This window comes from Blennius ocellaris (genome assembly GCF_963422515.1).
Source record: "Blennius ocellaris genome assembly, chromosome: 9".
NCBI lineage: Eukaryota > Metazoa > Chordata > Actinopteri > Blenniiformes > Blenniidae > Blennius > Blennius ocellaris.
Genome location: NC_137658.1, coordinates 16,690,075 through 16,704,651, shown reverse-complemented (window position 1 = coordinate 16,704,651; position 14,577 = coordinate 16,690,075). Strand labels below are relative to the sequence as shown.

Below are 14,577 nucleotides of genomic sequence, written 5' to 3'. Positions count from 1 at the left end.
CAAGTGGATGCGGCAGAGACGTTGGTCTGATCCCATATAGCTTCAAAGCAAATCTAAAGAACCGCTGATAACGTGCAACGTAATGTCAGGGGATCCATCTTTCTCTAAATATAAGGTTGACTCTTGTTTGGAGATACATTTTCCCCTTGCGGTGTCATTCTTTTCTTCCTGTGGGTAGAGAAACTTTGCCTCTGAGGGCCTCCGATTATGAGCACGAAACCGCTAAAACACAGTCGCCAACATGTGTTTTCTAAATCCGTTTTGTGATTCAGTGAAGAAGTCCTTCACTTGAATGTCTTGTGAATCAAAGGCCTCAGAATAAAAATCGTCAATTGATATTCTTGAGTTAATGACAAGGCCCTGTGCTCACCTCGTCATGTTTGTAATCAAAGATTGCGGAGAGCCTTTATTACTCTGTAATTATTCTTCAGCATCGCATAAGAAAACTATCAGCTAATAAATAGAGAGTCGTTTTAGGTAAAGAAATTATATTGTGGAATGACAATACACTTGAAAATGACCATCTTCTCCCTGAACACGGAAGTTGAGAGTCGTGGAAATGGAAACAAGACATTATTTCTCAAAATCCACAACTTTACTCATAATAGCAGCATAATAGCAGCAGCACAACGAGATGAATTCATATTTTTTTCCTGATAGAACCCCCTGAACCTCGCCATCCTTTTAGCATTATTTGTTAGTTTTAAATGCAACTTTATAATCCCACCTTCATATTTCTGTTTTAAAAAAATGTCACGGTCAATCAGAATCCAATTGGTACAGACGTTTGTGTGTCTGCAGTTATTTAGAGCCTGTCCTTTACCAAGCTAAAAGGTGTGTTATTAACCAAATTCAGTTACAACAGTCTTGTTTGGAGGGACATTACATTTCTAGCTCCATTATGAAGGTCGTGGTGTGAAAGAAAATGCAATATGCTGTTATTGTTTAATGGTGCAATATGAGAGCTTTTTGTTCGATCCTTTATCAGATCATATTGTGTAACCTCACTTTGTTTTCTTCTAAACCGACAATTGGATATAGAAGGAAATCTTCAAAAATAGGGGCAAAAGGTAATTGTGCTATAGTTAAAGAGATGACTGTTATTTTTCTAGAATTGATAGCCCACTTTGTTTTACCACAGCATCCATATTCCCAGTCTGTGGTTTTTATCTTGATATCAACAAATGTGAAATACTGTGCTTGGTTATGTGCTCTATACACATAAAATACTTAATAAATCAGGTCCTAAGTGCTTTGGTGACAGTATCTGTCTTCAAACGTACACCCTGCCTAGTAAGTCATATTTAGTGTACTTGTTGTATAAATAGCGCATTGTGTTGGATGACAGGCGCACTCAAGAGGCCAAAGCCCATTTGGAGATCTCTTTAACTCGAAATGGTCAAATATGTGTGATTTCATGCTCAGTTTTATTCCACTTCACAAGAGATTTCACAATTTTATTGGCATGTGATGATGCACTTTATACCTCACACACTTGTTTTTTTTAATACTTTGAGTATCTCGAGTGTGTCGTCATGTGAAGTGTTCCACTGTACTTGCATAATAAATGTAGTCGTTCGTCGTCAACCTGCACTGCACACCAAGAGAATCCCTTATATGTTACATTGTGTACCTTTTTGCACATTGCACATCCTGAACAGGTCACCGATTTGAGATAACATCAGCCTTTCCACTGAAAGTTCCTCGCTTTGCCTGTTGCAACAAGATGATATCAGACTTTCTCAGCCTTCTCTGAGCCAAAGAAATCCATTCACCCACCATAGTTCTTATCTTACTGTGACAGCTGACTTCAGGCTCGCCTCAAAAATTTATGAAACGTACTTAAAATCAACATTTTGCTCAATCAACTCTTCCAAGGTTTTCTTTTCATCTTAATTGAGCAGTAATAGCACCGTTGTAGGAGCTTATAGTGTCATTTGTTTAAAGAAGCCAAAGATCCCCAGGTTTATGCATCTCCCCAGCAACGCACACACGCAATCACACTCTCTCTCACACACACACACACACACACACACACACACACACACACACACACACACACACACACACACACACACACACACACACACACACACACACACACACACACACACACACACACTGTTCTCCAGATCATTATTTAGTTGTCACAGTTCGGTTTCACTGCAGCGTCGTCTTTCCCGAGCCTGCTGGTGCCTTAATTGCTGTAATTTGTGTTGTGCTTGTAATTTGACACCTGCTTTATCTTGCCACCTTCTGCAGCGTCTGGAACGTATCATCTAAAACAGTGATCGATGACGAGCTGACATCAGGAGCGTGAAAACTCGTCAGATCTATGTGTTCACAGTCGTCTGACTCCTGAGCGTTTCTCTGCGTTACTTTGACTCTTGTGAGACAAGAAAGCTTGACATCACAATGTTGCAGCCAACCGAGAAGCCAGGCTGTCATTATTACCTTCAAGTCTGCAAGACGGAAGATTGCAGTTGAGGCTTTCTAAAGCCTCGATCCGAGCAAATGGAAATACAGTTAATTTTCAGTTTTGGGTAATTGTACCATAATGAAAATAAAATAATAAATTGTACGGTTTAAAACCAATTCACCCGTCATTACTTAGCTGTCTCAAAAACAATAAGGAACCTATACGTGGAAAAAGGAGGGCCATACTCTTAATGTTAAATAATCTGAAAAGCATTTAACCTGTATGACGAGACAGTAATAAAACATTGAATTGGTGTTGTAAATCACAGTTTTATGACAGTGCTTTGAATGTTTTTGATGGTTTAGATTTGTAAGATGAATTTTTTAATTGTTGCTTCTCGCCCCGACATCAGTGATGAGTTTTCCCTCAACTAATTAACATAACTGGAAGATTGCTCTTTTAAATATGAGCAATTCATCATCTGTAGCGGCTGTAGTTATTCAGTGGATATTAGTAGTGGAGACTTCCAGTCCTAAGTGTTTGTTTAAATGGCCTAAAAGGTAAGTCCTGTTTCCCGCTGCACCTATTTGCTCATTATAATTTATCTGTGAAGGTTACATCTCATTTCCCTTCTGGGAACTTTAAGAAAGTGCTGATACGGTGACAAAGTCAAGAGGGAATCCACTTGGACCATTAGCCTGGGCGAGGAAATAAACTTCCAAATCCATAGAACTAGAGCGTGTGGAGTAATTAAACTGAGCTGTAGATGTTGCTGTAACTCTGAGGTCTCCGCACTATTTTCCTTTAAGTTTGAATGCCACACAACTGACAAAAGTCTGTCTCCTTTTGCTGCAACTTTTTTTTTTTTTTTCTTTGGAGAAATTGCGTCTGAAGTGTCAAGCAACCATAAAGAATCCACGTCAGCAAACCCAACTGTCAAAAATTCTCCAAGATGCAAACTTCATGCAAACTCAAGACATCACGCGTCTTGAGAAAAGTGCCGTATGTACGAAAGTCGGGCAGGTGCTGAGTTACTGTAGTGCCCAGCCTCGGCTCAGTACGGCTCTATTTTGTAGAAGATTTCAGGAGACGGACTGAAACTGCAGTAGATTCCGTTTCCATTCAACCATGATTTGACAATTCAATTGTAGACATTAAAGAAAAGTGAGATGAGCAAGAAACACAAGAAAAAGAGCCATGTTAATTGGAAGAACAAACATCAAAGCACAAGGACATTTGCATCGTCGACTTTAAGTGTTTTTTTTCACAAATCGTATTGTTAACGCCACGCATTTTTATCCGATATCGCACAGCATTAATTGTCTTTGCTTTCTTCTCAGCTGTTGGTATATTACCTAATCGGTCTGTCTGTAGTTCGAGCAGCTTCTTTCTCTCTGCTGGACCTATAACAAACTGGATGGCAGTGACTCACTGCACCCCCTTGTGATACAACGTGGTATCACAAGGCTAAAGCGAGTAAGTCGCTTCACTAGAAGTTCTGGTACATTCATGAGTGTCTGTGGGAAAAGTTCAAAGATTGAGCCCTCCAAGAAGCTATGTAAAAACAGCATTTGTGCAAGTTAGAAATGGCATCTTGATCGAGGGCCACTATTACACTAAAAGTGGAAGTTTAGTTTGGTAGTTTTGAAAAGTAGGAACTTTTCCGTAAATGCACCAGTGACGTCAATTGACAATTGGTCTTGATTTGATTGGCATCATTCAACTTTTCCCTTTTCGCCAGTATTATGAACACAGTTCTTCAGTTCGTGAAGAACTTCCTATTAATCATTTTAGACTCTTGTTGTTTTAAACAACGTATACCATATACACAGACACCGGACTAAAGGCGATCAGATCATAAATAGATTTGAGCTCTCTGTAAAGGTTTTTGATGAAGTTTAAATAGGTCAAGCATTTGCACAGTATATACAATTTTTTTTTTAATAATTTATACAGAGACAAATGGATCCACCCAGGACACCAACTTTTTTTTAAATTTCTTAAGTTACTGTGTTATTAAATTATGAATTAGTTCTTGCTTCCTTTTAAAGAATGTGTTCAGAAGTGCTGTCTCGTATCACGCCATGGTTATATATTCCGTTCCAAAAATGGATGATTAAGCCTCTCCGATCATGGCCTATCTTCACGGCCAAAATCTTTCTTTAATAACCTGTCTGAGGAAATACAATTAGTGGACTGAACATCCTATGTGTCATGATTGACAGACTCATTTTGATACTGAGATTAGAAGATTAGGCTGGTTCAGCATCACACTACAACACCGTTAGTCGGTGAATTTGCTTCAAATACGTCGTATGCCATCTGTTTTTGCTGGTTTTTTCCCCGAACATGTTAAAACAGAAGAAAGAAAAGAAAAACAAACAAGTATGTCATGATCTCTGGGTTCAATGTCGTTATCGTATAATCACTGGAATCTTTTAAAATCCGAGTGCAGTGCAGTCTCTGGTTCGGCTTGACGAATGACGGCATCATGGGCGGCATCCAAAAAATGTTTATTAGTGGTATCCTGATTAGTTTCTCCTCCAGATGGAAAAAAGTTAACTTTTCTCACAAGCCCACTTCTCCAACAAAAATGTGATTAAAGTTCCTCCTGATTGAATTTTAATGACCTTAAGGTGAGTGTACTTTGTTTCCTGAAATAGTTTTTTGAATACTTGTTGAGAGAAAGTGGGTATATCAGGAAAAACAAGTGGAAAATACCACTCTTATCAAGGAAAATAACCTCAATGTTTAATTTGGCTTCTCCTGCTTGTTATTGTTCACAAGGATTTTACATATTTCTGTTTGATTAGATCCATTTTTTTTGGTGTGACTGCGAGTATACTATTGAACGTGACAATGCTGGTTAGTCACATTATCTATCTCCTCCTGAAGCATATTAAATTTAAGTTCAAGTTTTAATTAATTGTCTGTCTGTGTTGCCCCTAAGAATGATTATTCATTCAAGGCAAGGCAGGCAACGTCCAGCTGTACATGTAGGGTTCATGTGTTTTGCTTTCAATGATGGTAAATGGTCTAGATTTATATAGCGCCTTCTAACCACACTGAGTGCAGTCCCAAAGCGCTTCACATATCAGTCATTCACCCATTCACGCTCACATTCACACACCAATGGGACAGAGCTGCCATGCAAGGCGCTAGTCGACCACTGGGAGCAATTTAGGGTTCAGTGTCTTGCCCAAGGACACTTCGACACATAGACCAGTGTAGACTGGGATCGAACCTCCGACCTCTCACTCCGAAAGACGACCACTCTACCACCTGAGCCACGGTCGCCCCATGTAGTCTTGACAAGTCAACATAAAAGTATTACTGTATAATGTAATTCCATGTGTTAATGAGAAGTTCAGCTCTGCTCACATCTGTCAAGATACAGGCACTCAACATCCAGACTAATCCAGTCAGCACTTGTGGATTTCAATAATTAATATAGTTTATTTCATGTTTTAAACGTCCACTTGGTCGTCACCAGCAGGTTCTTCAACTCTCTTCGAGATGGAAATGTTTGCAGACCTGAATTCCAAGACAGAGATGTTCAAGATGAGTCATACAGTGAAAACATGACAAGAATATAACTTAATAAGTTACCTACTTTCTGACTCAGTAAGTTACTTATTGAGCTTTGGAATTGTTTCAAAAATCTGTTCAGGGACTGAAAAACAATTGAGGATTTTCTATCGCAGTAGCTGAATTCTTGAAGAAAATATGTGGATTCAGGATTGTTATATCCTCTTTAAAGAAATCATTTTAGATTAAAGGCTGGTTTTTCTCACGAGAGAGCTTTCAGGGTTCAGACCTGGCCAGAAATGTCAAGAATAGAATGAGTTAATTTTGTAACATTTAATCTAATATAAAATACAATTGAGATATTTTCCTTAAGAAATTATTTACATTGACACCATGTTTTCATGCCATGATTATGGACGAGTGTAAAAGTTGGGAAGACGAACTTCTCAAGGTTATCATGTCACACTTGACAACTATCCACTTGAGCTGAAACCGACTAGAACATGAAGCAGCTTTGCTTTGCTGTAAACATTTCTTGTCGCTCCCTTTAAGAAATGGCTTGTATGAACTCAAAAGCAGGGACATTGTGAGAAGTATTGATCCTCTTATCGATAATGCAAAGATAAGCCACAACGTGACCTCACCTTAAATAGGTAAACAAACATCATTTAAATAAAGACATGAGTGCGATTAAGTGGAGAGGCTTCAATGGGGGAGGGGGGGGCGGTGTAAAGGAGAGATACAGATCTATTGTATTGGGCAATTGATCAGAAAACATCAGTCAATAATATATATATATATGAATCCTAAATTAAGTTAAGGATTGAAAAAAGTTTAATTGAAAAAAAAAAAGTGTTCCATTGTTTTTAGACATAAGTAGCATAAGCAAATACATACATCACAGCATGAAGCTTAAAGTATACAGACACACAACCACAACAAATGCCCAGAAAAGAAAAAAGAAAAAAAAAATCCTGAAAAGGTTCATTTACACGCTGAAGTCACCTCTGTAGTTCAAGTCAAACACAGCAAAGACGTTCTTAGTTGGGTTAATATATTGCTACCGAGCTGTGAGGTTTTTGGCTGAACTTTGTTTGAACTTACTGCGCGCAGAATAAAAAGAATTTGCATATAAGCAACACAATTAGACAAACATCAATCTCAGAGATGGAATGAAACATCCTGAAGGCGGTTATTGTAATTTATGAATGACGGTTCATGGTCATGGGCTGTGGTGCCAAGCGTAGATGCAGATGTAGAAGTAGGAGGAAAGCGAGATGCTTTATTGAAGATGTAGACCACAAAACCACAAAAAAAAAACTTAATTTGATGAGAAACCAGACCAGGGAGAAAGAACCCGGTGTCAGACAGAAGCGAGACATTGACAGTCGACACAGGTAACGTGGAAGAACAAGATATTGTCAATATTAATAATAACTGGTGCTTCAGCACAGACTGTTGCTTTGCATGACAATAGTAGGCGGCCACGGTTGCAGTTTGAACTGTTTTATCACGAAACACATGGGCCATTCAATTCCATTTTTAATATTGAACTATATTGGTCTGAAGCACCCAAGCAGTAATTTCTTCCAGCTAATCATCCCACAGAGGATTGTATTGCCATCTGAGGTGATCGAGATTGAGTGAGCAGTCAGGCTTGTGTTTTTCTTGTAGCCTCTTCAACCGTAACTATCCCTTATCAACTCTAAATGGTCCTAAGTTTTTTTTTTTTTTTTTTTACATGCAGATACACAGAATAAGTGTTTCAGTCTGTGATTTGCAGAGTTGCTTTGCAAATTGGTGTCCTTTATTTTTACAAGAAGAATCTGTCTGCAAAAGGTCAAGTGAGTTGAGAAAGTTCTGAACAATTAAAATGATGCAATTTTTCTTAATGTTCTCTTGATTTCTCCCTTTTTTTTTTCTTTTCTTTTTTTTTGCTGTAGTCTCCACTGAGCAGCGGGGGCAGTGAGTGGTCGCTGTCAGAGCTGGATGTTTTGCTCCTGGCCGGCACCGTCGGCCACACTCTCAGCCTGGCGGCCAGCAGCTTCGTGGAAGAAGAGCACCAGACCTGGTACTTCCTGCTCAACACGCTCTGCCTCATCGTCTTCCAGGACGTCTGCCGCAAGTACTTCAGAGAGCACCGCGGGCTCGGAGACGACGAAGAGGCGATCCTCCCTTCCAAAGACTGCCGTCCCTCGGCTCACCCCAAAGCGGGGATTTACTCGGAGAGGTGGCTGGCGTTAGCCACGCCGCCCTTCACTCTGCTGTGCTGCAGGCTGCTGCGCTCCCTCAACCAGACCGGGGTGCAGTGGGCTCATCTCCCCGACGTCGGACACTGGCTCAACAGGTTGGCTTTACCGAATTCTCACACCGACAGAAACGTTGAAAAGTTACGGCTTAGCACTATTTTAAGAAACCACGTGATGAAAAATGTTTCTTCAAGCTTTCGTTACGACAAGATATTGACTTTAATACTCAGCAGCTGCCTTCTCATGCTAAATATATTTTTCATAAACGCTTCACATTTGAATTCTCAATCAAGTCAGTATGAAGATTAAGTTTTTTGCAGCAGATTCTGAAGTGACAATGTGAGATAGCTTATTTCCAGATGAGCCTACACTGGAAGTAGTATCGTTAATAGTACAAGTTAATGGGGAAGAAAATGGTTATAATTTCACATTGAGCTGCTTATATTATCTGCAGTTGTTTTTAACGTTCACGCTCACAGCTTTTCTCCAGATAGCAACAGTAAAATATTAGCTGGGTGGCTAAGATGGATGTCAATGGTTGCTAATATACAATACCAACGGCAGACTGTGTTTTTATTTCCCAGCTCAGTAAGTGAGTTTTGAAATGAGGATCTTTTAACCTGCAAAGGAAAAGTGTGTTGAGGATATGTTGACGTGTCTTCAGGCTGTTTTCAAGTAAAAACATAAAACTTTCGTTGCGTTTCGGGGGACGGTGGTGGTCGGAGCCACTGAAAACAAAACCTAAAAAAAATGGTCGTAGTAAGTAGATCAACTGCACGTGTGTGAGCGTCATCACTCCGAGTCAATATTCTCCTGGGATTTGGTAGTTTTATAGTAGAGCGCACTGTTGGGAGTAACGTTTTCCAAAAGTAACGCAGTTTCAGTAACTTATAACTGTAATGAAGTAGTATCATTTATTAGTAATAAAACATTTGGTCATATAATAGCTAACGTGTGTTACTTCAAGTTTTAACCTGGTTCAAATTCTCTCTATGGTGAATTCTAAATTTCTTTTCTAGATGGTATCAAACCTAATTCGGACCTATTGACTTTGTTTTATTTGTGTTTGTTTGCCATGTAAAGTTAGAACACAATGTAAAGCTGGCAGGTCTCGACCTCCAAAAGCACCTTTGTCATTGTTGATAAAGCACAAGTGATGTCCATTCAGTTGAGGACATCTTTGTTGTGTGGGCTTGAATTAAAGGAGAATATAAGAATAGAAACAAACCGATAAAGGGATTGTGTGTCTTATCATGTCGGCAGGCGAGAGGTTACATTATAGTGGCTCTTACTCTTTTGTGTTTCATATGAACAGGCGTAGGCTTTAAATATTTGCAGCATCTCTATCATGGCTTACAAGATTCTGATCCTTTGTCTGCTTTTGTATGAGAGATAGTATAACACAGATTATGGTTCATGAACAATGCACACAAAATGAGAGCAAGGTCGGTAGGAAGGGAGATTGAGGCATTCAATAAATGATAATTAAAGCGTGTTATTTTAAATTGCTGACTCTATAAAAATCAGTCTAAAAATCTTTTAATTGTTTTATCACTTTATACTTCACAGCCTTTTTTTTTAAAAGCTTATTATGAGTGTGCATTTGCCAACAATGCTCACCTCCTCACCCCACAGCTGGTCACGGGCCTCCCGACTCTTTGCAAGCTGGCATTGTATCAACCCTTAAATGTCAGCGCTGACATATTGTCACCGTATAAAGCTGATGTGGCAATTGTGTAAGCAGGCAGTAATTTGCTAACAGACTTTGCCGATCCAGAGCAACATTAGCATTACTGTTTCTCGATGCTCAGTGAGTCCAGCGTTTGAGTTTTTGCTACTTTAGATTCGACCAACTCCTGGTGTAAAGTGCTAAACTTGCTGCTGCAGGTAGTAAACAGTGAGGTGATCAGAAGTCAACCAAATCTGTAAAACTGTGGGCTGGAGTTAACTAAAAGATATATTTTCTCCTCCCTTGTTTTTTTGGGAGTTTTTTTTGCACTAGTATTGGCTGAACTCCTTTAAATGACGATACTTGTGATGTCAACCATCCACATTGGCTTGTTGATGGCTTTTAGCATGCAGCGAAATGAGGAGAGACTGTTAATAGGAAAAGCTACTTGGGTGATTCAGAATGCACTTGGCAGACTTACAAAAGCAGACACACCACTTTATGAATTGCAAAAACTGGGACGGTGCGTCTCTTTTTTTTTTTGTCAATCGACACAAACAGGACGCAAGCAGCATATATACCGATGCTCAGGATTACTTCTGTTATCTATTATTTGCTTGTACCATTCACTCCCCTGACTCAGTTCTTTTTGGTTTTATCTTTTGACCTGACACAAAGCATTTTAATCTTATTGTGGGAGCTATTCACAGACGGAAAGGCTATTGATCTTCTGTCTTATTGCAGCTTAACTATATTGGGGGGGGGGGTACATTGATGCTCTGGAACATTGTTCTAGACCATCCCAGACGTGCTCAATAGGTGACATGGCTGGTGAGGACTGGTATGATTTCAGCTTCCAGGAATTCTGTCCAGATCCTTCAACACGGGGCTGTGAATTATCATGCTGTAACATAGAGTGTTGGTCGTGGATCGGTGGCACAGCAAAGGGCCTTGGGATCTCATCACGGTATCTCTGTGCGTTCAAAATGCCATCAATTACCTGACCGCCACCATGAACCACTCAATTCACAACATTGAACTCAGCAAACTGCTCACCCACACAGAGCCATACACGCCGTCTGCCATCTGCCCTGTACAGTGAAAACCTAGGATTGAAGAGAACACCTCTCCAACGTGCCACACGCCATCGAATGTGAGCATTTGCCCACTCAGGTCGGTTACGATGATGATGGACTGCAGTCAGGTGAACTGCATGCAGATGAGCTTCGCTGAGACAGTTTCTGACAGTTTGTGCAGACATTTTTTTGTCACGCAAACTCACTGCTGCACCAGCAGTCCGGGTGGCTGCTGTCAGATGATCTTGGAGGTGAAGATGCTGATGTGAACGACCTGGGGTGGTGTAGTTATATGTGGTTTGTGGTTGTAAAGCCGGTTGAATGTACTTGTAAAGTCTCACAAAGGCACTTGGAGTACCACTCATGGTAGAGAAATGGACGTTCAATTCATGGGCAACAGCTCTGGTGGACATTCCTGCAGCCAGCATGCCAATTGCACGTTCCATCAAAACTTGTGACTTCCAGGGTATAAAAATGTTTTTATTGTGGCCAGATTCTGGCTCACGTGTGCAATAATCATTTGTCTAATCGGGATTTTGATCTGCCACATGTGAGGTGGATGGATTATCTCGGCAAACGAGAGGTGTTCACTTAAGTCCGATTTATTCTCCATTAGAACAAGAAGGAAATTCAGGCACTCCTAAGATCCTACCGAACAAAATGACTTCCAAAATCTGGTTCAGCTATGCCAACTGACCGGGCCAAAGTATGTAGGTCCCTTCAGCGCCACCGTGTGTTGCACATGTTCCAGCTCAGCAATGCTGCAAGGGGGCGTGGCCTGTGACTTCAACAGCTTCTTCTTAGGACATGAACTCTCCTACCAAAAAAGTCATAGCCGGACTTCTTACTCTTATCAGAGTATACAGGGGCCTTAACACAGATCTAAACACATTTACGAACAATGTTTGAGAGAAAGAGGCCTTTTGTGTGTATATAGAAAGTCTTAGCTCGTTGAGTTCAGCTCATGAAAAATGGGAGCCAAAACACAAGTGCTGCGTTTATGTTTTGTTGAGTGTAAGTGTCGCCTATCAGTGTAATAAGTTCATTCTTCTTCTCAGAGGAAGATGGAATGCTATGAGAGATATTGGCTCTCTCTGTTGGGGCTGAAGTTAAGCTGACTGAAACGTGTTGCAGTCGTACCAGTAACAGCTCAGTAACAGGAGTGATTTGGTTGTTACAGACATGTTAAGACAACACCAATCTTTCTTTTTTTTCCTCCACCCCGACACTGAAGCATTGCAAATGGTTTTTCTGGCTGAGAAGCTGACAGGAGCCTCAATTTAGCATTTCTGTAGAGGAGAGAAAGATAGCAGCCTTCTGCCAATAGCTCAGACTGTAAGAAAACTGTGATTTCTCACAAAAGCTGTGACCGTCTTGGAGCCATTGGTATTCTGACAACAGCTCGGGCCAGTGGGATTATAGTTTGTTCTTTAACATGCACCACATTGTGGAATAGAGATGTGGATCCTGACCTTTTCCCTGTCCAGCGCTGCCCTTTCTTCCTACCTCCACTGCCTGTTTCTGGGATAATGAGATCTAGGTAGCTTCCACTGCTGTCTAATCCAGCTAATGACTAAATACATCGCCGCTATTCAACTTTGATATGTCCTTTGAGGTCTTATTATTTCCTGTCTAAGTTCAGAGTGGCATAATTTCAAACTGCATGTAGCGTTAAAACCCGGGAACAATCGAAGATTCAAGTCTTTTAAAGTTTAAACCCGTGCTGGAGAATATCATCTCATCAAAGCTGCATTCATTCTTGCACATATTTTACAGTATGTTTATCTTGAGGACTGAGTGAAAAGATCTTGTTCTTCTGTTCATTTGCAGTGTAGTCAATCAGATCAGCTTGACAGTTTCAGTGGTCAAATGTATTAATAGTTTTTGACACAGTTGTTGATGCTGACGAGACACTTGCTGTGTATGCATTTCCATTGGATGCAATATAAAAAAAAAAACACCTTTAAGAGCAGTATTAATGTTAGGTTCAAAACCTGTAAGAATGAAAAGAGAGACAACCCCAGTATCGAGAGCAATAAAGAGTCAAAACAATAAGTCAGCTTGTACAAGGACAGAGAAATGAATTCACCTCAGGAGCTGAAGTTCACCGATCTGCCCCGATCTTCATTTCTCTGCCCCGTTTTATTCAAAGTTAGAGTAGGCGGTTACATTTTCATACACAGACAAAGCAGGTTAACACTGGTTTCCAGGCCTGTGTGTGTGTGTGTGTGTGTGTGTGTGTGTGTGTGTGTGTGTGTGTGTGTGTGTGTGTGTGTGTGTGTGTGTGTGTGTGTGTGTGTGTGTGTGTGTGTGTGTGTGTGTGTGTGTGTGTGTGTGTGTGTGTGTGTGGTTACACTTCTATATGGTTCACACAGTTGAAGCAGGAGTCTCAGATAAGATGTCCCCCGGCCCAGAGGCCAGAGACCTTGAAGGGTCTCAGAGTGGTACAGTTTCAATAATACAAAGACTCGTGCCCTTGCAGGTGTGAAACAGTGAACAGTGGTTATAATAGACATGCATGAATCAACGATAACATACAAAATGTTAATTCCCATTATATCAAGTACTAATAATAAACATAAAGTACAAATTTACCTAACAATTAATCAGTCATTATTAGAGAAAAAGAGAATTTGATGTTGAAGCACTTCAATCATTTTTGGCAGTAATCAAGAGTTACATGAACAACTGACCCACACAATTATTATTATAAATTTTTTTTTTTAAATTTAAAGGGTTTTTAAAAATGAGATAATTGGAAAAAAACATTCTTACCAACACGTTAAATATAAATGAACTTCTCGTATCAGACGGCAGGTCATGACTCTTTGTTTGTCTTTTCGTTTCCTCCCCAGCTCGGAGCACAAGACCGTCCTCTCCCTGCTGTCTGCCTTCTGTCTGGTTCTCATCTACCTCCTGGTTCAAAGACGCTGCTCGTGGGTCTCCAAGATTGCCCTTGCTCTCGGACTTCTGGGGGTCTACAGCTACCGGGCAGCTGTCGGCAATGTCTTGTTTCCCTGGCAACACACCGGTCGAACTACGTCCAAGTAAGTTCCCGTGAAGCAGCGGGTCCGGCCGTGTGGTTTCATTAAAATAACGACTGACAAACTGCGGGCCCCCTGACAGGGACTTGACTTAAAGTGTGGCTGCACCGGCTCCTCGCTGCCATGCAGATGAGCGTGCAGGCTCATCTGGGACAAACACTCGGGCCTCCTCACAAACCGTGAACTCGATGAACCCCCCCCCTCTTTTCCTTTTAATTGTAGTCTCATTATTGTCACATCTCCCGTTGGTGAATCTTCCATCCCTCAGTCTTCATAAGGTTCAACCGTGTCTTCAATTAATTGCCCTGAAGAGGCATGACACGATCTATAGGTGCTGGCTTAAGTCAGCAGCCAGCAGGAGTTTGCAGCAGTATCGACAGGTCTTTTCTCCTCGTGTCTGGCGCAGGCACAGCCCCTCCCACCCCTCCTGTCTCGTGTAACTGATGAAATCAAACCCAAATTTCCACAGCACAGCACAGCGAGCCAGCTAATTGGGGCAGTGACGCTAGCAGTAATATATAACCATGGGAAAAATAGTGGAAGTATTTGTAGTTGTATTTACCATTTGTCTTCTCGATTTTATTAATGAAAA

General features: G+C 40.7%; 1 protein-coding gene across 1 annotated transcript in view; it reads left to right on the top strand.

Annotated features, from left to right (window-relative positions):
* Window positions 1-14,577, top strand: part of pigg (phosphatidylinositol glycan anchor biosynthesis class G (EMM blood group)) — a gene marked incomplete at its 3' end in the record, with an annotated part of 79,998 nt that overhangs the window by 35,331 nt on the left and 30,090 nt on the right. The window contains exons 9-10 of the mRNA XM_080502615.1: window positions 7,891-8,294; window positions 13,797-13,988. Coding sequence (XP_080358741.1) covers window positions 7,891-8,294; window positions 13,797-13,988 — 596 coding nt within the window. The remainder of the gene's footprint in view (window positions 1-7,890; window positions 8,295-13,796; window positions 13,989-14,577) is intronic.